The sequence below is a fragment of the Choristoneura fumiferana genome, chromosome 13, assembly GCF_025370935.1.
Source record: "Choristoneura fumiferana chromosome 13, NRCan_CFum_1, whole genome shotgun sequence".
Taxonomy (NCBI): Eukaryota; Metazoa; Arthropoda; class Insecta; order Lepidoptera; family Tortricidae; genus Choristoneura; species Choristoneura fumiferana.
This window is the reverse complement of record NC_133484.1, coordinates 20,437,748-20,461,968: the sequence shown is the minus strand read 5'-3', so window position 1 is coordinate 20,461,968 and position 24,221 is coordinate 20,437,748. Positions and strand designations below refer to the sequence as shown.

General features: G+C 38.6%; 1 protein-coding gene across 2 annotated transcripts; it reads right to left on the bottom strand.

The window, feature by feature from the left end:
- Window positions 1–688: 688 nt before the first annotated feature.
- Muc91C (Mucin 91C) lies at window positions 689–23,827 on the bottom strand. 2 transcript variants are annotated; one of them, XM_074096691.1, is made up of 4 exons: window positions 23,701–23,827; window positions 21,427–21,472; window positions 3,642–3,711; window positions 689–2,379 (listed from the first exon to the last, which is right to left on the bottom strand). In XM_074096691.1, the coding sequence occupies exons 2-4, from the start codon at window positions 21,445–21,447 to the stop codon at window positions 1,133–1,135; spliced, it is 1,338 nt and encodes a 445-aa protein (XP_073952792.1). In that variant the 5' UTR covers window positions 21,448–21,472; window positions 23,701–23,827; the 3' UTR covers window positions 689–1,132. The 2 variants fall into 2 exon arrangements, with proteins under 2 accessions (XP_073952792.1, XP_073952793.1); XM_074096692.1 differs by having other exon boundaries at window positions 689–2,355; window positions 23,701–23,826.
- Window positions 23,828–24,221: the final 394 nt, after the last annotated feature.

Here is a 24,221-nt window from a genome sequence, read left to right as displayed (position 1 = left end):
TCTACTTTAACTCTTTGGTCGCGTGTGAGCAAAGTAATTGTTTTTAGTTCATCCGCAAAGTAACGCCTGATTAAATAAATTACCTACTTTAACTCTGGTCCGTGCAAGTCCGCCTTTTTTATACCCTGGAACGTGAAATATTTTACTAATTTCAGATGGATGAGCTAAAAGGTAATGAAATTTTTCTGTGTTCCGGTTGGTAAAGTAAGTCTTCCAAACTCGTCGCCTTGTGATGTAGGTAACAACAAGTATCTTGTGCGATTTGTTCGACATTTATTACAATTCCATGTGTTACAAGTAGCTATAGGGCTATGATTCTCTAAACAAGCTACATTCGACATTTTGGTTGGTGGTTGAACGGGCCGCAGCATTGAATGACCTATTTATTACTTAAAATACAAATAGATGAAAATCAATGTATTTTCTAAGCCTTCATAGAAGCTTGTAGGTAGGGCCGTATTTATGAGACCTACCCACCGCTGAGTACACAGGTGGCAACTCGTATAAAAATTAAATTTGTAAATTTTAATACCATAAAAATTCTAATTCCATACGTTTCACTGGATGATTTTCTTTGAAAATTTGAAAATATAGCCAACGTTTAACTTTGTTGTGGTAAAAAACAAACTACTCGTACCTAATAAGCCTTTTGAGAATGAGGTGGTTAGACAAAAAAAAACAATGAAAGTAATTATTTACATGTTTTTATATTTTATACAAAACATTTTGAACTTAATCTAAATTTTGTACAGTTCCTTATTAAAATTAAATAAGTAATACTTTTCGTTGTTACAATGTACCTACGAAACGGAGAGTAGGTAGAGCGCGGGGCGCGCTGCTGTAGAGAGTCAAAGTGATCCAGCGCTGGCAGCTGCTGCGGGAGTTGAATCTACGCTGTCAGTAGAACAGCTCTAGACTACAAAACAACGAGCTATTTATAATTCTGAAATGAGCTTAAGAGTTAAACCGTTAGAGATCTCTCATCATCTGTTTCTTGTTCAGCTCGTTCCTAGACTACAAATAGTTAAGAAACATCGGGATAAATAGATTTTTGGCTATGACCGTATTTCAGGCTGTTCCGCTGTTGATGTATACGCCTTGCACTGACTGATGTTCATCAATGTTCTTTAGTCTAGTAGGTGTAGCCGCCGTTGGAGTCGTAGCCCTGGCTGATGGTGGCCGGAACGCCGCTGGAATACCCGCCGGAGCCGCCGCCGTGACCACCCGATCCACCGGAGCTGTAGCCTCCCGAGCCACCGCCTGAGCTGTAGCCGCCGGAGCCACCGCCGAAACCACCCGAGCTAAAGCCACCTCCATGGCCACCTGAACTACCCGAGCTGTAGCCTCCCGAGCCTCCCGAAGAGTAACCCCCTGATCCACCTGAAGAGTAGCCTCCGGAGCCGCCACCGGACGAGAATCCACCGCCGCTAGAGTGACCGCCTGACGAAAAGCCACCAGAGAATCCTCCCGAGCTAGGTGCTCCATAGCTGCTTGAAGGAGCGGATGCTGGTGCTCCGTAGCTGCTTGAGGGTGGCGATGGCGCGCCGTAGCTGGACGAGGGGGCGCTGCTACCGAATCCACTGCTGCCGCCGAACCCGCTACCACCGCCAAATCCGCTGCCACCGCCAAAGGCGCTACCACCGAAGCCGCTGCTGCCGCTGCTACCGTGTCCGCCGGATGGGGCGCCGTACGAGGATGACGGAGCGGAGGAAGGTGCGCCGTAGGAGCTAGAAGGAGGCGAGGCGGGAGCGCCGTAAGAGCTTGACGGGGGAGCGCCGTAGGAGCTCGAGGGAGCCGGGGCAGGGGCACCATAGGAGCTTGATGGGGCTGGAGCACCGTACGAGCTTGATGGAGCGGGAGCACCGTAGCTGCTAGAGGGTCTGGGAGCGGGCGCTCCATAACTGCTTGAAGGTTTAGGGGCCGGAGCACCGTAAGAAGTAGAGGGTCCAGTGGGTACGCCGTAGCTAGTCGCTGGCGGTCTTGCGGGTGCTCCATAGCTGGATGAGGGTCGCGGGGCGGGGGCGCCGTAGCTTGATGAGGGGGCGGGTGCACCGTAGCTCGACGACGGAGCAGGAGCGCCGTAGCTAGATGAAGGAGCTGGAGCTCCGTAGCTGCTCGAAGGCCTTGATGCTGGTGCGCCGTAGCTAGATGATGGAGCTGGGGCCCCATAACTGCTTGATGGCCTTGGTGCTGGCGCGCCGTAGCTAGACGAGGGCCGGGGCGCGGGCGCTCCGTAGCTGGACGAGGGGGCGGGGGCCCCGTAGCTGCTGGAGGGCCGGGGCGCGGGGGCGCCGTACGACGAGGAGGGGCGTCCTCCGCCGCTCGACGGGGGCAGGTACGACGAGCTCAGCGGCGCTATATGCAAAGGGATAGGAGGAGCTTTATTTAAAATATTGTAAAATGTTTATTTTCTAGTCACGATATCACCAGGGCCTGCGCTTTGATCCTAGTTTCTCCAGTAGACATTAATAAAGCAAGGGACTATTTTCACAAGAAATTAATAAAAAAAGTAGGTTTTCAAGCATGTTTTAGTTATGAACATGATAGATTTTCATCTTTCGTTGCGTTTGTTATCACAAAGTTAGTGGAAGTAAGTAGGTCTTGGAATCTCCAAAGCAGCTTGATGCAAAAATGTTCAAAATTTTGAAAAAAAAAATGCTTATGTAACTATATTCTTGTACTCGTAGTAGCCATTAATAGCAAAGGATGCCAAAGAATTATTCATTAAAAGAATAATGGCACTTGTTCCCATTTCATCATTAGGAAGGCTTAATGATTTATTTCAAACTAGAAGTGCAAGGTTCTACCAACTACTTTTGCCGATGTGGTAACCACGGTTTATCTTCAAACAAACTTTCCTCCGGTCGGCTACCGCGAGTTACTTGTTTGCATGCGTTTCTTCACGTTGCTGCAAGCGCTAAGCAAACATAAAAATATACTAATAGTAATGAGGCAAGCTCTCCAGTATTTAACAACGGTTAACCAAGACTGAGGTTGCGAAGATGCAATAGGTTGCCTCTATTTACCTAGACAAACTGAAGTATCTACACGATCAAAATACTTAAGTTATTAAGCTATTCAACGAGGAAACGCTGCCAGCCTTTTGGGCACAATTCCACAGGGGACATTTTTCTTGATTTAATTTAGTTATATAATTGGTTTTTTGAATAGTGTCTTCAACAAGTTTCATGCCTCTCTTCTTCTTTCCTCCTTCTCTTTCCTGGCTTCGGACTCTTCCTTCTTTTGTTGCTTCAATTTGCGCTCCCTTTCAGCCACAGTCATTCTATCTGAGGCTCTTACGAATACAGGTTTGTTTTTTGTTATTTATTGTAGTATTTTCGTGTAATGATACTACACATACTTTGAATTTCATTGAAATCTGCTTGTTATTTATTTAAAATTAAAGGAGGCGGGTTAACATTATGAATTTTGCTACCATAACCCAAATGAGTGCTAGTGACTCACATGTACTCTTATAACTCCTTATAGTTTTACTCACAGGCAAAGAGGGTTTAGTGATTTTCAGAAACAGATAGAAGAGATGCATACTAAGTATTAATAAGTTAGGTGAACCTATGTTTTAGGATTTAAATTTTAAATGAATTCTTGCGCAGGCCCTGTGCGGTTGAAGAGCTAGTTACCGTCTCGTTTGTAGTGCTTGCTTCGCCGCGGCGTCGCCGTCGCTGCCGCCACCAGCAGCGCTGCTAACATCTGGAAGCAAGAACAACAATCCGTTAGTAATGTATACGGCAAACACACACAACAAATTGCGATGAAACATGAGTAACAGGAATTTGGAATTTAATTTTTTTATACGAAACTGACCGGCCATTGAGCAAAGTAAAGCTATTTTAAAATTCATGTGCGAAATTACATTTAAAATTTACCACATTTTAAATGTAATTTCGCACATGAATTTTGAAATACTCAGAGGCGCGAGCCGGCGAGACGAATGCACATCCTCACGGCTTCACGGCTTGTTGCTGTGTGCGGTGTCTTGATTCCCAACAAACTGGCGATTATTTGCATTTTTTTTATAAAAGATGGTAACATTGCTAGAAGTTCTGCCACTTTTAGAACCTTCACCAACAAGTGGCATCCAATTAAAGTCTGCGCCGGCGTCACGTACGTGCCCCGAGACGACACGCTTGCGCAACCCACAACTTACCACTCTAGACTTTAATTCAAAGCGATATGGGCTATTTACTCTCCAACAGCACCGGCAAGCTTGGTTAGATAGAACAGTGGCCGCTACCAAAGGGATTAACCCTTTATGTTTTAAAGAAAAAGACACAGGGCTTTTGTATCGTAACGTGTTTATCTAGTTTCTTTTTAAAGACGGTAATGATGATAATATGGGCAGTTTATGTAATACCTAAGTATCTAGAACCATTTAATCTAATTATACCAACAGCAGCAACATCATCCCACAATGTAATATGTAAAGACAACGGGATGACCTTACAGTTAGAAGAGAACCTGATTATTAAGCTTGAGATTCCGGGATCGATCCCCGGTAGGGACAGAATATTACGTACGAAAAATACACTAGTTTATTCTAGAGTCTTGAGTGTTTAAAACACGATGTATTTATAGTAAACATATTTCTATCCATCCGTTTTTAGAATAGGACGGCCCCATCTCCTTCCAAGGGTGTCGTAGAAGTCGACTAAAGTAGCGACCTGATGTTAAAGTAGACAGCATGTTGCCAGCTATGAACTCCGGACTCCAGCAGCGCGGTGTCAAAGGCAAACACCATACTGTTTTGTGAAGAAAGTTGTCATGAAGGTCCACAACAGAACTAATGAGCATCAACCGACGAGACTACGACCACTCTGTCAAGATCTAATGAATCTATCTATTTAAGTATGTTTACCCGTTGATTACTACAAGCTTTGCTTACTTTGGGACAAGGCGATTGGTGTCAAGTGCCTCGTGATATTTAAAGTGGAAAAAATATATAAAAATATATATATGCGTGGGTATTTTTAAGATATCGAAGCTATAATCGGGCTATGCTAGCGTGATAAGTATTGACAACATTTTCAAGTCTATTCGTCTTTCGAAAATAAAATAGGTTCGCGCTTAAGGAAAACATGGCGAGAAACAGCAGCATATTAATATTTTTCCTTAAATCATAATCAACGAAACATAAGATCATTTGATTTAGAGTGTGTCGAAATCCAATTAGACTATTCTTTATAAAAGTAAAGGTATAATATTACATTCCTTTTAAACAAATTCAAGATGCGTATGTTTGATCTTGTACCTGATTTATGTAAATATGCAAACTAACTTTCCTTTCACACTAAGATATTCGACGCAAAATCCAAAAACATCAGGTTTTTCACAATTAGCGCGTTTGTAGGCGGCGCACGCGCAAGGTCGGGAAAGATTTCACTAAAGCCTCAGTTATACAGTATTAAAATACGGGAAAGTTTCAATAAATTGCGGGGCTGCGCGGCCGTGGGTTAATAAGTAATGGAGCATCGCCAGCAATGTACTGGATGCACGATAACTCTCGCACTAAATGGGGCTTTATTTAGTTTTATTATCTCTGTTTTGTAATCCACAGACGAGCTGCAGTTTCGGGTCGCTTTCGCGGAGCTCTAATCTTCATCTTTATCGCTGCATTTAGCCACGCATGCGGAAATAAAAAGAAGAACAGAAATGTGTTCGTTTGTACGTATTTTCTTCCGCAAGATGAGGCCTTTTATAGGCTTTTCCCCCTCCTCTCCACACACGGATAGTTTTTGTTTTCATAGATTTCATGCTAAATTGCAGTACTCGGCAATAGAAATTTCATCAAGCTTATAAGATTATATATATACTTTTTAAAACCCTTTTAGTAATAACCTATTTTTTGAGCTATTAACTGTAACGGCGCTGTGTATATTGTATGTTTTTTTGTGCAAGTTTTCGTCTTTATTTATTCTAGCCTTTACCTTTGCACGTGTAAACCATTAAGTCTAGCAATTGAATTGAAATTTCGAGAGTTTGTATTTTTATTTGTTTCGATTTACCTAGTCATGATGCGTAGAAAGTAGGGAACATTGTCATTAGTCATTAGTCATTAGTCGTTTATTGCAACCATAGTACTGTACAGATCTTAATAACTAAGTAGGTACATTTAGTTTCATATGGGCCCTGGGCGGGCATGGCAATGTCACATAAATTATCTAATTCAAAATAATCTTAAAAATATGTCGTATACAATATCAATTTTATATTAAAGTAAATATTTTATGTCAATCAAGTTTTATAATTATCATTAAAAAGTTCGTCTAAAGTATAATATGCTTTTTTAGTAAGTAGGTTCTAAGCTTTAACTTAAGTTTAAATAAATGATGCTTTTCTTCAGCTACATTGATGGACCATCAAAGTATTGTAGGTTTGTACTGCTACTAAAGGAACCTACGAGCTACCTACGAGACAGGCTCTGCTTAGCGTGGTGGTCATAGGCAAGCTAATGTAATTGTAAATCTTTATAGTAAATAAACTGCTTTTGATTTTTTAAATACCTCATTTGTTTTGCTTTAAATATGGCAAATAAAAAAGTGTCTACAGAATTAGACGTTACGCATTACCATTTATTTCGCATAAGCCTAACTAAGTCAGCTCGCAACTACAAACACTACGGTGAATAAGTTATAATCTAGTTCTTCTTCTCGTGGTTTATTTATTTCATTTATTAACAAAACACACTATAATCAAAGTGGACGTGACACTTCATCTCACCGCAATAATCAGGTCCCATTGGTATCATTATTGTGGCAAAGTGAGCTAGATTTTTCGGGCTAAGGTCACGCGATTCATTGCGAAATGACTCAGGTTGAGTGCGGTTAGGGAAAACCTTCGTTTGTGCTAAAAACTGAACTAAATAAGTTATGACTTTCATCATAGTGCTGATGCTAGACCTTGGGACCTTGGATGAAGGTCAGCTAAGGCATTATTTATTGGTGGCGCACTAAAATTTTGGTAAGTGAATGTTTGGGTAAGTTTTTAGTCTTAATAGAAGCGTACAGGTTTAATACGTAATTTTTGGGGAGAGAGTGTTGCAGGGCAAGGGACTGGCTTGGTTAATTTTTTAAGTCACATATTAAATCAAGCGTAAATAATTCTAGATCTATTTGTAAACAGAGTAATTGATTGATTCAAACGTTACTTTGTGGACGTTCAGATTAATTAACAACACTAATTACTTCTCCGTTAAAACTTCGCTTGTTTTATTATGTGACTTAAAAAGTCCGCCCAGGCACACATTAACGAACTGAACATTGAACATTTACTTAATCTTATTAATATTATAAATAGCAAAAAAAACTCTGTGTGTCTTTTTGTCTGTATGTTAACTTTTTGTGCTTAAATCACTGAACCGATTTAGATGAGATTTAAGATTAAAATTTTGGGAAGGATCTAGAACAGAATGCGACCTAAGCAAAATCTAGTAGGTTATAAATTAAACCATGATTCGATTAAATTATTACCCAAGTTGTCACAGGACAGGAGGAAGGAGTTGCGGGTTGTTTTCACAGGACTCCATCAATCAAGTAGGTAGTACTTTATTGAGTCATTTACTAACATAGTTCGTAAGCATAAGTATTGTCACGAATAATTTATGGATTCTATTATCTGAAAAATTCATTTATTTATTTTTATGTATATATTAAACTTGTACAAGATTCATAGGACTATTGTTTTTGGTTTACAATAACGAAAAGCTAATGATTTTGTAAAAACCTGCCACAAAAGTGTTATAAACGCACCGCGATGATTGCGCAGGCGGCTAACAATGGCGGGAACCACTAAACCATGCAAATTTATTTAAATACAAATTCCCACTGCTTTATTTATCTTACGGAGCACATTTCGCTGACAAAAGTCTCGGCGAGGACATTAGGGCCATTGCGCGAGTGGGCCACTCTGTGGCCAATGTTTGTACGAATATTTGGGCCAATGCCAGGACCGGAGCCTGAATTTATTCCATTCTTACTAGGCCAGGGCAACACTAAACTGAAAATCCTAGTCCTGATTGCGTGTTGTACTTATTTCTCCTCTCATGTACGCGCGAGTGACGAATCTGTACATTTGATTTGATATAATCCTATTCTACTTATGTGAAAAAACATTCAGCTGATGTTCAACGTGTGATTATGTCATTGTAAATGAAATTTCTCCGTTACAAATCTTTACAACAGTGTTAATTTGGACTGACTCAGCTACTGTACGAAATCCGGCTCAATTTTGTAATATTTTGTATTTCTCGGCATATATTGGCCGTAAAAAGTAAATGCAAGCGAGTCAAACGTTTCTCCTAGGAACTAATGCACTCCGCGTTTTTTAAACGCGCTGTCGACGCGCGATTCAGCACAATGAGTTAACAGCGCGTTTTTATTTCCATAGAGCAGCCATACAACGCGCGGGCGTATCGTTTTGGTATAGATATAAACGCGCGTTTAAGGCGTGTTTAAAAACGCGGTGTGCAAAGGCCCTAAGGTGCCCTGAGAGCGCTCGAGCGGTAAGACATTTTAGCATACCGATATTATGCGATATCAGCGATATCAACGTAAGAAGTGACGTAATCATAACACAGATTAAATGGAATCTGGTTCCGGATTGCTTCAACGAATGATTTCCGAAGAAAGTATCACGACGGGGGCACAACAAGGTAGCTTGTGAATAAAATATGACAAAGGTTAATTAATCTATTGTATTATGTTCGCTCTCGTAGAATAGTAGATAATTAATGGGTACTTTTGGTTGTTCACCGACCTGTTTAACAACGTTAATAGACGTGAGACGGTAATTTATTAGTTCGTTACGTAAGTACGCACGCTTTCACCCGGGACTTCGTGTGCGATAATTTGATTTAGTAATCGAGATCCTGTGGCCACGATAATAGATCACTGGCATTGTCTCGTCAACACTTTTACCTTTAAGTTTTTGCCTAATTGTTTAAAGTAAATTAAAACGATTAAAGATGTAGAGTAACGTTTATATTTTGATAGATCTTGAGATGAAGGGGTCTGAGTTTAGAAAGCTGTGGTTTTTCTGAGAGTAAATAAATTGATTGTATTTTTAGTTTATTATAACCATAAGAAAGAAATTCTTAGAATAATTCGTTCGCGCCTTGGGTTTACTACTTAGCAGTAATAAAAAAATGTTTATTTCAACTTTATAGACTATAATTAAAGAAATAAATAAAATATTGCGAGGCACAAAACACCAATTGACCTAGTCCCAAAGTAAATAAAGGATACACATGGTTAAATAATAGTTACATATGTAGATACATACTTACTTGAATACATATTAAGCCAGTCTTACCCAAAGTGGGCGAAAACGCCCTCTTGTGGGCACTGGAGGCCTAGAGGGGGGCGGTAAGGGGTCCAGAAAAAAAAACACCTTAGTGCCGAGGGCGAGACTATATGTTATTGAGGTTTTTAAGGTGAAAAAAATGGGGAGCACTATAAAATAACTTATTTGAAGTGGGGGCTAACGAAATAAGTTTGGGAACCTCTGTATTAAACATTCACGACTCGAGAACAAACATTCGTTTCTTTATGAAAATATTCTGATCCGACCGAGGGTCGAACTGGGATCTCATACTTCATTATCACTATTATTGTCAGCATAATTAATAAGTTTATTTAAGATCAAGGCCGTTAATATGTACGAGTAGATATTAGGAGGATAAGCATAAGCAGCTTGTATTACTATAGCGTTTATTATTTTTATTGTATACTGTAAATAGCTCAGACACAATAACATGGAAATTGTAATTAAATGTATTGTGTATTGTTTTTTTTTTATATAAGAGGGGGCAAACGAGCAGACGGGTCACCTGATGGAGGACGGGTCACCGTCGCCCATGGACACCCGCAACAAGAGGTGAATCACAGGTGCGTTGCCGAACCTTTACTCTCTCTCTCTCTCTCTCTTTGTGGTGGACATAGATGGTTCCTTTCCTTTCGATATTATATAAAATCTCTCGGTGGCTCAAATTAAGGAATACTGTCGAAATACAGACTAACAGAAATGTATTAGTCGTAACTAATAGCTATTAGCACTAAAGTAAATATTTATTTGAGTTTTTAATTACGGTGTTGTGTCACGTTATAAACACGCAATTTTGTACGTTACATGATGCAACACTTCCTCATCACTGTTGCGGTTATGATACTCATGGCTCATGATAAAGGGGTGATGTAGTTTGGGTTTGATTGTCATGTTTACGAGTGATTGACAGCTGCAGATGGATCCGCAGATAGTGATGTAACGAATGCCGGTTATAAATTCGCGAATGCTGATGCGAGTATCCGTGAGACAAATGCATAATGTGTCGCTTTTAACAGCGCAAAGTTAGAATTCAAATGCACATTTTGTTGCTAAGCTAACTCAACACAAGTCAGAATTGCTTACTTTTCAATAGAGAAAAATTACTTAAATTAACATAGTTATGGAAATAATATATATAAACAAACAAGAACATAAAATGTTTCTAAATGTTTATATTATAAGTTTTTGTACTGATTTGTGGTGTGCAATAAATAATATTTATATTTGTAACATATGCATAACTGTTGGCTGATGGTTATATAATTATAGTAGTAACCCGATACGAGAAAGAGGTTTATGTATGTTTTACCGAAAACCACCACATGTTTTAAAACTATCTTTTACTTGATATTGTCAAAAAAATCCTCCAATGGACAGAGCTATAGCTATTAAATTTTAAGAAAAAAAGCGAAAAGATCATCATCATCATCCCAGCCTATATACGTCCCACTGCTGGGCACAGGCCTCCTCTCAGAACAAGAGGGCTTGAGCCATAGTTCCCACGCGGGCCCAGTGCGGATTGGGAAGCGAAAAGATGCTCTAGCTTTAAAACTTAAAGTACCTTTCGGTATATTGCCACCTTTCTCATACAAAAAAAGTAACCATTATGTAGAGTTGTTGCACTTGTAACATTTGTGGTATACCTAGATATTCGCGAGCACGATTACATTACAAATACTTGTTACGTCACTTGAACTCTGACACAAGCATACGTTTTCCATTATTCAAGAATAATAGTCGCGCTGAATGAAATCCGTCGATCTAGGATCGTATTGGTGCGCGGGAGCGTCGCGCGGTCACACGCGGCCTGGGAGCGCCCGCGCACGTCGCGCAACCCAGTATTGTCCTGTGCCCGCATTGTCTAAAGCCGATAGACTTGCAAGAAAAATCCTGCTAATTGCATTACATTGCGAGGCCGTGAAGACAACGAGTTCGTAGTGGTCAATCGAGCGCCGCAATGTAATGCAACTTGCACGATTTTTCTTGCAAGTTTAAACTCGGCTTAGCGCGCGAGCGCTCGCGATCGCATCCACCATCTCTTTCTGTCATCATCCTACACCGTGTGACAGAGCGAAGTGGCGAAAACGATTGTGATTCCAGGGGCGTTAGACAATAAAGCTCCTGATGGTCGCGGGCCTTTGCCAACTTCATTCTCCAACTTTACCTCGTTCCCTCGCCGTGAGAACGACGCATGAAACATCATAGCGTAATTACATCTAGATTGCGCAAGATCATGCAGACGTGATCATGATTAAGTATTGTTTGGAAACAGTTAATACATCAGCAATTTGCTTAAACGTCCGAATTATTCACAGTCTATTAGATTACAATAATTTTTCCATCAACGCGTTTAGCAATGATAATAAAATATAAATATTATGGGACAATTGTCGCCAATTGACCTGGTAACAAACTAAGAAAACCTTGCACATGGATAGACTAGACAAGGGATAAACACAAAATACATACCTACGAGTAATAATAAACATACAAGATTTTGAGAGCAAACATTAGTATTTGTCATTAGGTATATCTATCTGCCCCGACTGGGAATCGAATCCGGGTCAAGCTTTATAGCCAAATTCTCTATCCATTATACCGTCTGGTCATCAATAGCTAAATTTGATTCATGAGCCGCTATGGAACTTTATCACAGTAGGTAAACAATTTCATTCCTCTACTAGCTGTTGCCGTCGACTTCGTCTGCGATGAATTCGGATATCGTACGTTCAAGGACTTTACTTCATGAGCCACTATACAACCATTTCACAGTAAACGTCATAGTGACATCGCATTAATTAACAAGGAAAATGGTAATGACTTTTGGTTTGAAAAGGTTCCATGGTAGCTCATACATAAATTAAAGTCCTTGACCAGACGCCCGCGGGAGCTGTACAATGTTCCGGTATAAATAAAAACTATGTTTATCTACATGCATATCATAACTTCCCTATTATATGTTCAGAAACGACTATCAAATGGCCTTTATTAAGAAACCTGGTATCTGCGGGTGCATCTTAATGTTCACATTAAAGTACAGTGCATCTTAATGTTTACATTAAAGTATCGGTAATACTTTTTTTAACAATGCATATCTGTACATATTGTAGAAAACTTATGACATGCATGTAGATAATAATTATTATTATAAATAAAACTTTAGTTTTTTATTATCTGTTTTATTTAAGCTTTGGTAGGTACTTCAAACTAGTTATCAGTAACACTAACTTAAAAATACAGGCCATATCTGAACATATTATAGAAAACTTATGATATGCATGTAGATAAAGTTATGTATGCGGCTATACATAATTAGGCATTAAAACACTCGTGTGATCTTATTATGAAACTCGCCTTCGGCTCGTTTCATAAAACCACACTCGTACTTTAATGCCTCTCATTATGCACCGGCCACATAAATAACTATTTTGTGTTTGTATCTCATAACGATCGATTGAAAATTTCAAGCGTGACAGCGTAACCAACTAACAACATGCCTTCGCATACATAATATTAGTTATGATAAGAACTGTTACCTAATGACATAAAATGTCACAATGACAAGATACCGTGGACAGAGGACAACGATCACAATGTTGAATAACCGTATGAAGTCGCCTCACACATTGCGCTTGTATTATAAGTGATTTTGTGACTGTTGTGGCGATAAAAGAGAACTATAATGATTTTCCTCGGAGGGGAAGCAACGCGGAACCGGCGCGTGCGCCGCCATGACACTTTCCAATAATACAGCGTCAATGTTTTCCCGCCATTTTCACTTGCGCAAAACGGCGGCACGTCCAAAGGGTACTTAGCAAAGGCAATTGAATTTGCTGCTTTGTACGGGTAATGGTTCGGTCAAAAAGCAGCTTTTAGTGCAAATAGAGGACACCGGTTACAGTTACCAACGCGTCCCCAGCGCGTAATCCCTTAATGAATCTCGGAGAGGCGAGGCTTTATGTGTAAAACAACACAATGTCGCGACCGTGCCGCTAATCGTGGTGTGTTTAGGGTTCCGTAATCATAACAAGGAGCCGTTGTAGTTTCGCCATGTCCGTCCGTCCATACGCGGCTTAGCTTGGAGACTATGAGTGCAAGAAAGTTATAATATTTCATGGGTATACATTTATATTGATCACACGGACTCTAGTAAAGTGGGAATGCTACTTTTCTCGCTTAAACCCACAGCGCGGGATATTTGGATAGCTCTTTTAAAAATATGGTAACTATGTAGTTAGAATTATAGGTTTTTTAAGATCCTTTTTTGTTTTAAGCAAAGCTTTGAGTGCTAATTTAATTAGAGTTAAATGTGAGGAACATCCTTCTACTAGTTAAATTATATTTATTCGTTTGTTAAATTATAGTTTATTCGTAATTGGGATGAGAAAATCTTAATAATAGTTTATACAGCCCGTGATCCTAATAAAAAATTCGTACTCCTCAAAATGAGCGACATTATTACAGCGAGTTTTAAAAATAAGTAGTTTTTTATTTCCATCACACTTTAAATTTTATTCGAAGAAGCAGAAAGCAAAATATTTGATGTTTGTGATAGGCAACACGTCAATTCGACTCTAGGATGGCGTTCATTGATAACACTGTTTAATTTGGGAAAATCTAAATATTCCATTATTTTTTAAAGTCGCTGAACTAATATCGCCCAGTCTGACGAGTGCGATCTATGTTTTAATTATTTGTTTCTGTTACAGGCCACACCCGGTCGGTATGGACGAGTATAACAAATTTAAAGGAAAGACCAATTACAGCTTAGTAGTAGGATTTACAAGTTAACGAGTAATAGTCGATTATAAATGAATATCGCATATTTGCGGCATTTTTGTACGGAACTCTACATAGCGCGTGACCCATGCCGCACTTGGACGGTTTTATTAAAGTTGTGCAACCGCTATTAGTTGGAACGCTTTGGTGGGCCATTTAGAAACAATGGCGAGCGAGCGGTCAATGTCATGGCAGCAATATCATGCGAGAGTCCTCGATAATAATCACATAATGGACGCGCTTCTGACCCCGAAACTGACCGACACGTCTAGATACTCGTAGAACATCGTAAAACACCTAATTAATATTAAATAACATTCCAAAAACGTTTTAATAATAAAGAAATTACGTAACATCTATTTCCCACGGCGAAAGTAAAAGTGCGTCCCACTTATCCGGTTACTTTCGACGCGGTGCCGGCGACGCGTGCCGTGTACATTGTTAATTTAGCATGCAATGGTGTTGTGTTTGCTCAGCTGAAAGGGGTAATGTATGAGGTTGTAGCGATGAGGTCGCGGTGTGATGTAAGGTTATAATCGGAGTGCTAATGAGTTGTGCGGCGTGAACTTATGACCCAGAGTATCGATGTCCCACTTGCGCGCTAGAGCATGTTTGTGGGTGTGCGCGTGTTAATTAATAAATTACAGTAATCTAATTGCGTTCAGATCACAATAGACTGTTCATTTATTATTTATAGTTAAGATTTTGTAGTGGATGACGTCCACTAGCGACACGGATGACCTGGTTAAAGCAACAGGCTCACGGTGGATGCAGGCGCTTCCAACCCAGGCAAGTGGAGGTCTATGGGGAGACTTATTATGTCCAACAATCGACGTTCTACTGGGTGATGATGAAGATGAAGGTTTTCTATGACAAGAAATAATTATAATAGAAAAAAATAAAGTTGGTAATCTGAAGCAACCTGTCGCCATCCAAAAAGTTGAAGTGGGTACGATAAATTATGAAATTACCTAATTATTTCACACCCTCAGAGCGCATTCTTACTTAGATGCGGCCGGTCAAGCCGGAGAGTGAGAGAAGCGTGAATTAGTTATACCTTCGGATACAAAGCCCTATTTATTATTGATGTCCAAAGTGTTGTATAATTTAGTCAAGTTGGTTTAGGATGTTGGCGTGTGAATACATTTCCTGTGACTGAAGTCCTAATCAAACATGTTGATAGGCTGAGCAGCCGCTCAACTCAACATTGCGTTTGCGTCCTGCAAACTTCTTCCTTTATCGTTATAGGGTTTATATAAATCCAAAAGCCCAACCCAACTACAAAACACACTAAGGAAATACCATTGTTGTAATAAATAAATATATAATACATATACTTTGATAACCTTTTTCTTTTTGTCCTATCAAGGCTCGAATTCAGTTTCTTTAACGTTTCTAGGTATAACAATTATTGGTAAATAATAAATGCCTAAAAACTTAGAGGTTCAAGTTTGGTTCAAGCTTGGGCTTGAATTCATGTCATGACCCTTGACTAGGCTGCCACGGTTTTTATTTCCAAGTCTATGTGCTAAGCTTGTGCTAAGCAAAATAAAATTTGAAATTTACCCGCTTATTTAGAAAATTTATTTATTTAGAAAACAACCCGCGAACCAGCTCAATGTGTGTGTGAAGTTCTGATCCGCTCTGGACCCGCGTGGGAGCTTCAACTTAGTAGCAGCACGTACGTACGTACGGTAGTACTAAATAAATATCACGAGACAATTCACACCAATTGACCTAGTCCCAAAGTAAGCTTAGCAAAGCTTGTGTTATGGGTACTAAGCAACGGATAAATATAATTATATAGATAGATACATACTTAAATACATATTAAACACCCAAGACCCGAGAACAAACATTCGTATTTTTCATACAAATATCTGCCCCGACACGGGAATCGAACCCGGGACCTCAAGCTTCTTAGTCAGGTTCTCTAACCACTAGGCCAGCTGGTCGTCCAAGTACTATTAGTTATTCTGTGGTAGCAGGGCGTATATAGGCAGGAAATATGAAGTCTAAAATCGCACTGGCTAAAGGCAAGTATTCGTATTTTGTCGAAGGTTGAAGGTTGAATTAGTCGCATCGTACTGCTAACTAAGCGCCTAAGAAAGTAGAAATCGAGTGATGAGATGATTAATTAATAATCGAAAGGAGAGTTGACAATGAAATCAGTTTCCCATGGGTTTTTCGAAGAGTTTCCCTGTTAGGTTTTAGATGGTTTAGAAAAGCGGAAATTGGTTTTGCTAACGCCGATTGGAGCGGAGGAAATTATTAATTGAGACAGTTTGATGGCGTCTAAAACTCCTCTGCTAGTTTTTTTTTGAGTTAGATAATTAGGTTTGAGACGAAGTATGCACATTGTGTAGCGTTTACATAAACATGTATGAATATTTCGAGAACACAGAAACACAGAGAACACAGAAAGTAATTTATTGAACGCTTTTTCAGTAGATTATACCATGTTGATCAAAATATATTTTGCAAATGCCTCAAACAGCCTATATGTAATATTTGTTTGTCTACCAGCGCTTTCTGATCATCATTGCCAAGAAGAATGTAGCCCAGGAAATTGTCAGAAATTGTTTTTGTTATCTCAACTTAGCTTACTGAAGTTTACTGAAGCTAGATTGAGGAAGCAAGATAAATACCCTTTCATCCGACGAAACACGATTGACAAACTTTATTCACTAAATCTGTAACCTAGAACACGCTTGAATAGTATTATAGTGAGTCCAGATATTAATTCTGCTTGCTTTAAAGCACTCGGTTGTTTTATGCGATAAGCGCTGCGTTTAACGCAATGCGCTTGACCACATTAATTTGCAACAAGTCAATTTAATTACCAAACATTGTCTTACGCGGTGAGCGCATGCGTTATCTGATACAAAATTGTTGTGCGTCAAACGCATTGCGATTGACGCAGCGTTTATCGCACAAATAAAACGACCGAGCGCTTAAGTACATATAACGTATCTTTGTATGTACATAGTCTGCATGTTACGTGAGATTGTTTTTTGCTGTGTGATGAGCGTTAGTTTAAGGTTACCATTAATTATTGTTACCATGCCATGTCTACCAATAAGTCTCAGTTGGAAATTTTGTAGGATATAGGCTTTATCTATCGCATTGTTCATCTGTTTTTGCATCTGTTTTTTTGTACAATGAAGAGAAAACAAAAATAAATTGAATAAGTTAATTGATCAAAAGAAAGCATAGTTTTTCGATGGTTGTAAACTATTTTTGACGTATTGAATAAAATTCCCATGTTAATTATCGTCGGTCAGAATCCCTTCATTAATTTGACCTACGATTGCCCTTCAGCGATCATTACCATTATCCATTAAATCTATCAATTAAAGCTTATTTGATTATGGCAAGATTTTGGTACACAGTTTAAGTTCTATGGTAAACAAAGTGATAAACGACTGTGGAGTCAAAAGTCACGGCTTCTTACTTTGAGGTAAAAAGCCGTAGAAGCACCATTAGCGGCAGTTAGTTGTGCTGACGTAATGTCGTGCAATATGCGACCGGCACTCGCTCTACTTCAGATTTGGGTAAATTACACATTTACATACACGTGTGAATTTGTATAACTTTCTAATGTTTAGGCATAAGCGGCGGATCCGAGTTCGAAACGCTAGAACGAATAGGAAAATATTTAACGTTTCAAGGCCTTACGTGGATGTTTTGTGTCAATATTTATTGTTTTGCAATAAGTGTCTTTTTCTAGGATAAGACAAATTAAAGTGTGTGCAAAGAACGCGAAGTGCGTAATGATTTATCTAAAAGCAGCAAAAGTAATTGCAATTGCGCCAAAGAAGCAGTTATTCAAAGAATATGCAGCTTCCCACGCGTATTCAGGTGATCTTAATGAAGCTATTGTGAAATATACGCAGTTCTTCACTGAACTGAGGTTCTATGAACCGTTGATATTTCTAGGTTTTATTTGAAAGATATAAAACATTTTTTCGTGACAACATGGAAAAAACTGCACATTTGCATGTCAGGAAATGGTCCCAAATCAGAAACTGCCGGTCTTGCGGACGGCGCTAATCTTCTTTAGGCACCATCAGCTCATCTTACATTGAAAATAAATCAAAACAAACTGAAAACTAAACAATTTTCAGACTCCAAAAAACAAACATTATAACACTAACATTATAATTGTTTCCAAAACGTTATGTGTTAGGTGGGCCCTGTAACAGGAGCAAAAATTGAAACAGCTTCCACTTTTCATCTTGAGCTAATTTAGTTCTACAACTTTTGAAAATAACTTGCATTAATGATTTTTTTTATAAAGTTTAATTAGACAAGCAATGTATTGCGAAATCCGTCATTTAATACGTGACAGGCGATGTCATTTAGGCTATTTGATGCCGTACATTGAAAATACCATTTAATTTGTTTGGAATAAACATTATGATAAAATTATTCAATTTTTGAAAGTTGCAGAACTAAAGTAGTTCCATTTGAGTAGCAGAACCTATGTTTTATTTTTTGCTCCTGTTACAGGGCCCACCCGGTATAATAATACGAGTATGACTTCCAGAGTTATCCAACTTCTTATTGAGGCGGGAAGCAACATGGAATGGACTAATGGGATTGGGATACTATGGACATGGACAAGATCAAATGGCTTTTGAGTGAGATAGCGGACACCCAATATTTAAATCTCTCACAATTTGTACCGATCAGTTTACTATTATAAATATTATTATTTATATATATTCAAGGTCGTAGTCAATTATATAATCCAAATAATTCGTGTCTCTAGTTCATGAAGGGCTGTGCATTACTTGTCAGTGTAGTGAGTAGATGTTGCTGTGGTGACTTAAGACTTGTGTATCAAGTGTGTACAACGTAATCATTTAAAAATCATGCTCGTCCATTGTGCGTCTTTACATCATAACAGGCATCTCTAATGCCCGCATTGTGGCGCGAGAAAGCCGAGCGCGCAGCTTCGGCGCCGCTCGGTTAAGCTCGGTTCGTTCCGCACGACCGGCGCGTGCGACCTTGGCCTTTTCAGGAATACATGGAAGGAAATGCACATATATGGCGAAACCGCGCAAACACCGAGCGAAACGTATCAAATAAAAATGAAATATGCAACTATGTCAAGTACCTGAATCAATTAAACCTTTGCACGGGTACAGTTTTCAAAAAAGGTCTTTAAATGCGCGCTTTTCAGCACCATCTTCCAAAAACTATACCCGCGCGAAGCCGGGACGGGTCACTAATATTTATATGTATCAAATATGTTTATGTATATAAATGTTCCGTGAAAAATTATCTAACTGATGGTGAACACCACATTTAAATCTGTCTTACAGTTTAAAAGGGCTGTATCATTTCGTCTAAGTGAACAACAGAAGTGCAGGTTCATTTTATACTATGTAAAGATTATGAAAATGTATATGATTAAAAAAAAGTTTTTATTCTCAGACAACTTTTGGATCTTAATGATTTAATTATGTCGAGCAAGATATTTTTTTTAAAATTATTTTACTTAACATCTAACTACATTTCCGTTTATGGTCGGGATTGTCCGTATTACATAGTATAATGCGTTATAAGCGGCGCGCGCGCATTGTGCATTGTGACGCAATGCGCGGACGCGCTGACGCAAGCGGCTTTCGGAAAAGCTCCGACAACTTTGTTATTTTGTCAAAGTTGACAAACAACTTAAAGACAAAGATTAATTGTAGTACACATCATCATCCCTCTATCCCACTGCTGGGACCTATGGCCTAGGCTGTAGTTCCCACATTTACGGAGTGCCCTGTAATTTCACGCACACCATGAAGGTTTGTGCAGGTTAACTGACGATGTTTTCTTCATCGTAAAGCTCGTAGTAAATTTGAAAATTTTATTCAAATGCTATTTGTATTTGCAGAACGCTTGCTTGGCAAAGTCTAGATATTTTTAAAACAATACTTCTCTACTTATAAAAGTAAATAACAGGGACCTTAACAACCAGTTGTGAAGCAGGATATTTGAAAGACCAATATTTCAAAGTCAAGTGAAAGTAAAATTTAGAAAACATTAAATAAGTAGCTGACTATTGTTTTTTTCTTTCTTGCCATTCACGACATGACGTGTCAAAAAGTTTTTGTGATAAGAGAGGGGTATTTGCCCTAACGTTGAACTCCGGCAAAAAAACTTTTGCGAAGATTTGATTGGTTACGTGCGCTTTGTTTCTGTTTGGTGTTTATTTTGTTATTTTTGCCTGAATGCTAACTTTACTATTTATTTCAGCGAGCCAAGAAATTTTCCTTTGGCTGACGTAGGTCATGTTCTAGGTAAGTCATTTTCAACTAGTTCGGGGATGAAAAATGTGAGTATTATGTTATTTTTCTTTATATTTTACGTACTCTGTCTGTAAATCGATCGTATCTTTGTAAAGTTGATCACAGAGCTCCGATTACAATGCAATGAACAGCACGAAACAAACTAACCGTTGACTTTATGGTAACACGGAATTATTTAATCATTGAAATTGCACTGACACTTTATTTTGATAATTATATTTCCAAAATAATCAGTATGTAAAAACCGTAGCTATAGCTGGCCTGGCATATGCTGTTATTTTCTTTATTCCTTTATATTTTTGTTATGTCCTAAAAGTGTAGGGAAAGAAGACTAGCCTATGCCTATTTGGGTACTCTTTGTAATGCAAGTGTTATAATTTTTGTGTTTGTTTTCGTTAGTCTAAAATTTGAGTCGGTTTCACTTTGTTTTTCATTTCAATGTGGTTACCTGATGGTCCCAAAAGAAGATCGGCGCCGTTCGCAAGACGGCAGTTTGCTGATTTGGGAGGTAACAATGACATATGCATGCACATTTTTTTTATTCTTGTTTGAATTTTTCGGTATCACATTGTCACGAAAAATGTTTTCTTTCTTTCTGAACTTCACTTAATTTTATAGTTAAGCACCGTTCAAAAACACACACAATTTTTTAAATACAATTTTGCGATAATTTTAATTTTTTTTTTACTTTTTCCTGATCTTTGGAATTGTAAAAAGATAGCCTGTGTGTTATTCCAGAGTTCCAGCTATCTACAAACCAAATTTGGTCCAAAGTTATACAGGATTTTAACGCAGATTGATAACATAACTAAATCTTCGCTTGTTTTTTTAAACCAACATTGAGAGCTGTAGCATACAGTAGGTACCTCAGGGTAGGATATTAGGACTTTTATTGTTCTTGCTCCTTACAGAAAATAATATTGTCTTTTTTGCCGATGATCTATACTTTTATTTTATTTGTTAACAACAAATAGTGATAGCGAGATTGAGATGTACTTACAATAGATTTGAGGTGCACCATCGTGGGGAGCGGCGGAGTGGACGGTCTGTGGAATAATTTAACGTCATTATTTTAGATCAATTGAAATGAACAATTTAATTTCTAAACCGTTTATTGCAATAAATAAAATAAAATGCATATACAGCTAAGGGACACTGGGAATTGACGGTGGTAATAGGCAGGTACATATACAACGTGGGCCCTGTAACAGGAGCAAAAAATTAAACCACAGTTTCCACTCTTCATCTTGAGCTAATTTAGTTCTACATCTTTTGAAAATAATTTGTATTGTGATTTTTATTATAGTTTAAAGTTTAATTGGACAAGCAATGTATTGCGAAATCCGTCATTTTGCTACGTGACAGGCGATGTCATTAGGCTATTGGATGCCGTACATTGAAAATACCATTTAATTTGTTTAGAATAATCATAATGATGAAATTACTTAATTTTTGAAAGTTGCAGAACTAAAGTAGTTCCATTTGAGTAGCAGAACCTGTGTTTTAATTTTTTGCTCCTGTTACAGGGCCCACCCTGTATATTATAGTTCCGTTCAAGATCTTAATTCTATTAGTTAGTTGATTAAATTTTCTAAATAATTTCAGCATTTCCCCGCAGAGTTGTTAATTTAAATGCAGAATGCACTACGCATGTGCAGTCATCCAATTTACATAAGTGGAGTTCTACGAACATTGCCCCCAGATATTGACATAGAAATATGTTCTTTGTGTTTAAATAAGATATATTTTAGTAACGTTTAAAAAAACTTATTTTACGTAATTAAAATATGTGCCGCCGCTCCATGGCCCACTAGTGATGCGACTTATGCCGTTTTTTACTCGGTGACTCGAGTGAATTTGCTAAACTCGTATTAGAGTGAAAAAAAATTGACTCGAGTTCGTTTGCACTCGAGTTGCCGAGTCAACTCGACACGTTTAATTAGTCGGAAGAAGTAACTTTGTTCTTTGTTGATTAATGACATAAAGTAGGTAAATAATATTTTGTATTTAATTTCATATTACCAAATATTATTAATTTAATAAAGGTATTAAAAATTCTAAATCTAAACTTATCGAAACTCAGCTTGAGTGATAAATTCTTAGTCGAGTTGAAAGGACTGTAAGTAGTTGACTCGAGTCGCATCACTAGGACCATCTCCTCCCGTGGGAGTCATATAAGGCGATTAAAAGACCTGATGTGAGAGTGAGCAGCAGTGCTCTCTATTGCCAACTACGAACTCCGGCCTTCAGCACTGCGGTGTGGAAGACAAGGGCAAACTACCACACTATTTTCCCAAGAATGTCGCCATGAAGGTTTAACAGCCAAGAGTGTGACGCCGACTTAGAATAATTTAAATATTTTAAGCAAAAGCACTGATCCTTACATTATTTAGAAATTTGGGTAAAGTAAAAAAAAGTCTCATTATAACAACAGCCCGGCTTGTACAGTCAGCACCAATATCTGGTATCTTCTTTCTTTCTTTCAAAAAGCGTACATAAACATCTGATACGACTCTATTCTAGGGCCGGTAGCACGTGTCAGATATTTTTGCACGCTCCGCTGTGGCAGATATTAATGCTGGTGACTGTAGTTGCTACAGCTGCGCCTGCGGTCAGGAAATTGCATCCAAAGAATCCAGCGAGGCTCCCCGCGGTCACGACCTCTCTTTATTACGGGGAAACAGCTAATTACAAGCACTTCGACTTCATTACGAGATCTTATCTTAGAACATTACACGCCTGATTTCTTGAAAATTATTTGTTTTCTTGTTTTCCTCTTATTTACTTTGAACTTATAAATATCTCTGGTTTTTCTTTCAGGTTTGGCTGAAAACCAGCGGCTTGGATAACCCATAACTACACAGTTCTTTCGGCTAAGTTGTGTGTAAAACCGTATGAATTATATGTTGGGGTTAAATTTCCAAATATCACAATAATTAATTCTATTTATTTCTAACTTCATTTTATCCGGGATTTCCTCAAAAAAATTGCACGTTTAATTTTCTATTCTGACTTGCAGCATTTTGGTTTGATCAACGGGAACAAAAAAGGAGTTATCAATTGAAATTAATAAAGACATTTTAGGAGACTATGTTCATCAAGTTTAGCTTCATTTACCCTCGCTACCTCCAATTTTTTTTTGCAAATCGGAGTCGAAAACAAAATGTACAAACTTTTGAGATTACTCATTTAATAAACTTCTAGTTTCTCAGTTTGATCAACACCATCGTCTTTGCTAGGCTGCCAATTATCCACATGCCACTGTTCCACTCACCGGAGGTCCCCGAGTTCGCGCACAAAAGAAGACCCTCGCGAATGTTAAACTGTCAAATTTGAATACTCTCGTTCGTTATTGAAGCAACGTGCGTGCCGTCTCACTGCGGCTTGCGGCTGCGCATCTCCGCTATATACGTGGCCCCCCTCTCGCATTGAGCGCACCTTTGATACAATAACGGGTGCTTTTGGGCCTCGGAGGTTTGAGATTTAACTCACTTGTGGTCCGAGATGTCCTTGCGGATCCGATCAGCGAATATCGGGTTTCATCTTTCGCTATTTGAAATGATTTCGGTTTGTGCGGTAGCCTTGAAGCTGGATGCTGCGGGATTGCGGTGGATTTAGCCTATTCTGCTTTCGGTGTTTTAAATTAGGCCAACGCCCAAATTTAGAAATGTTCCTTTATGTAGACGATGTTGGTTTGGATATATTGTTTTTTTATATTAAAAAAAAAACTTTTAAATTATCGAACTTTTATAAAGACAATATTAGGCGCGAATATAGCAATATCTAGGTACACGC

Excerpts from the sequence above, each read along its gene's own strand:
- Muc91C (XM_074096691.1), bottom strand. The coding sequence starts at position 21,447 with ATGGTGCACCTCAAATCTATT. Across the intron at positions 3,712-21,426 it reads TGGTGCACCTCAAATCTATT|ATGTTAGCAGCGCTGCTGGT; the intron begins GTAAGTACATCT and ends TCTTGCTTCCAG. Across the intron at positions 2,380-3,641 it reads CAAGCACTACAAACGAGACG|CTCCTCCTATCCCTTTGCAT; the intron begins GTAACTAGCTCT and ends TTTTAAATAAAG.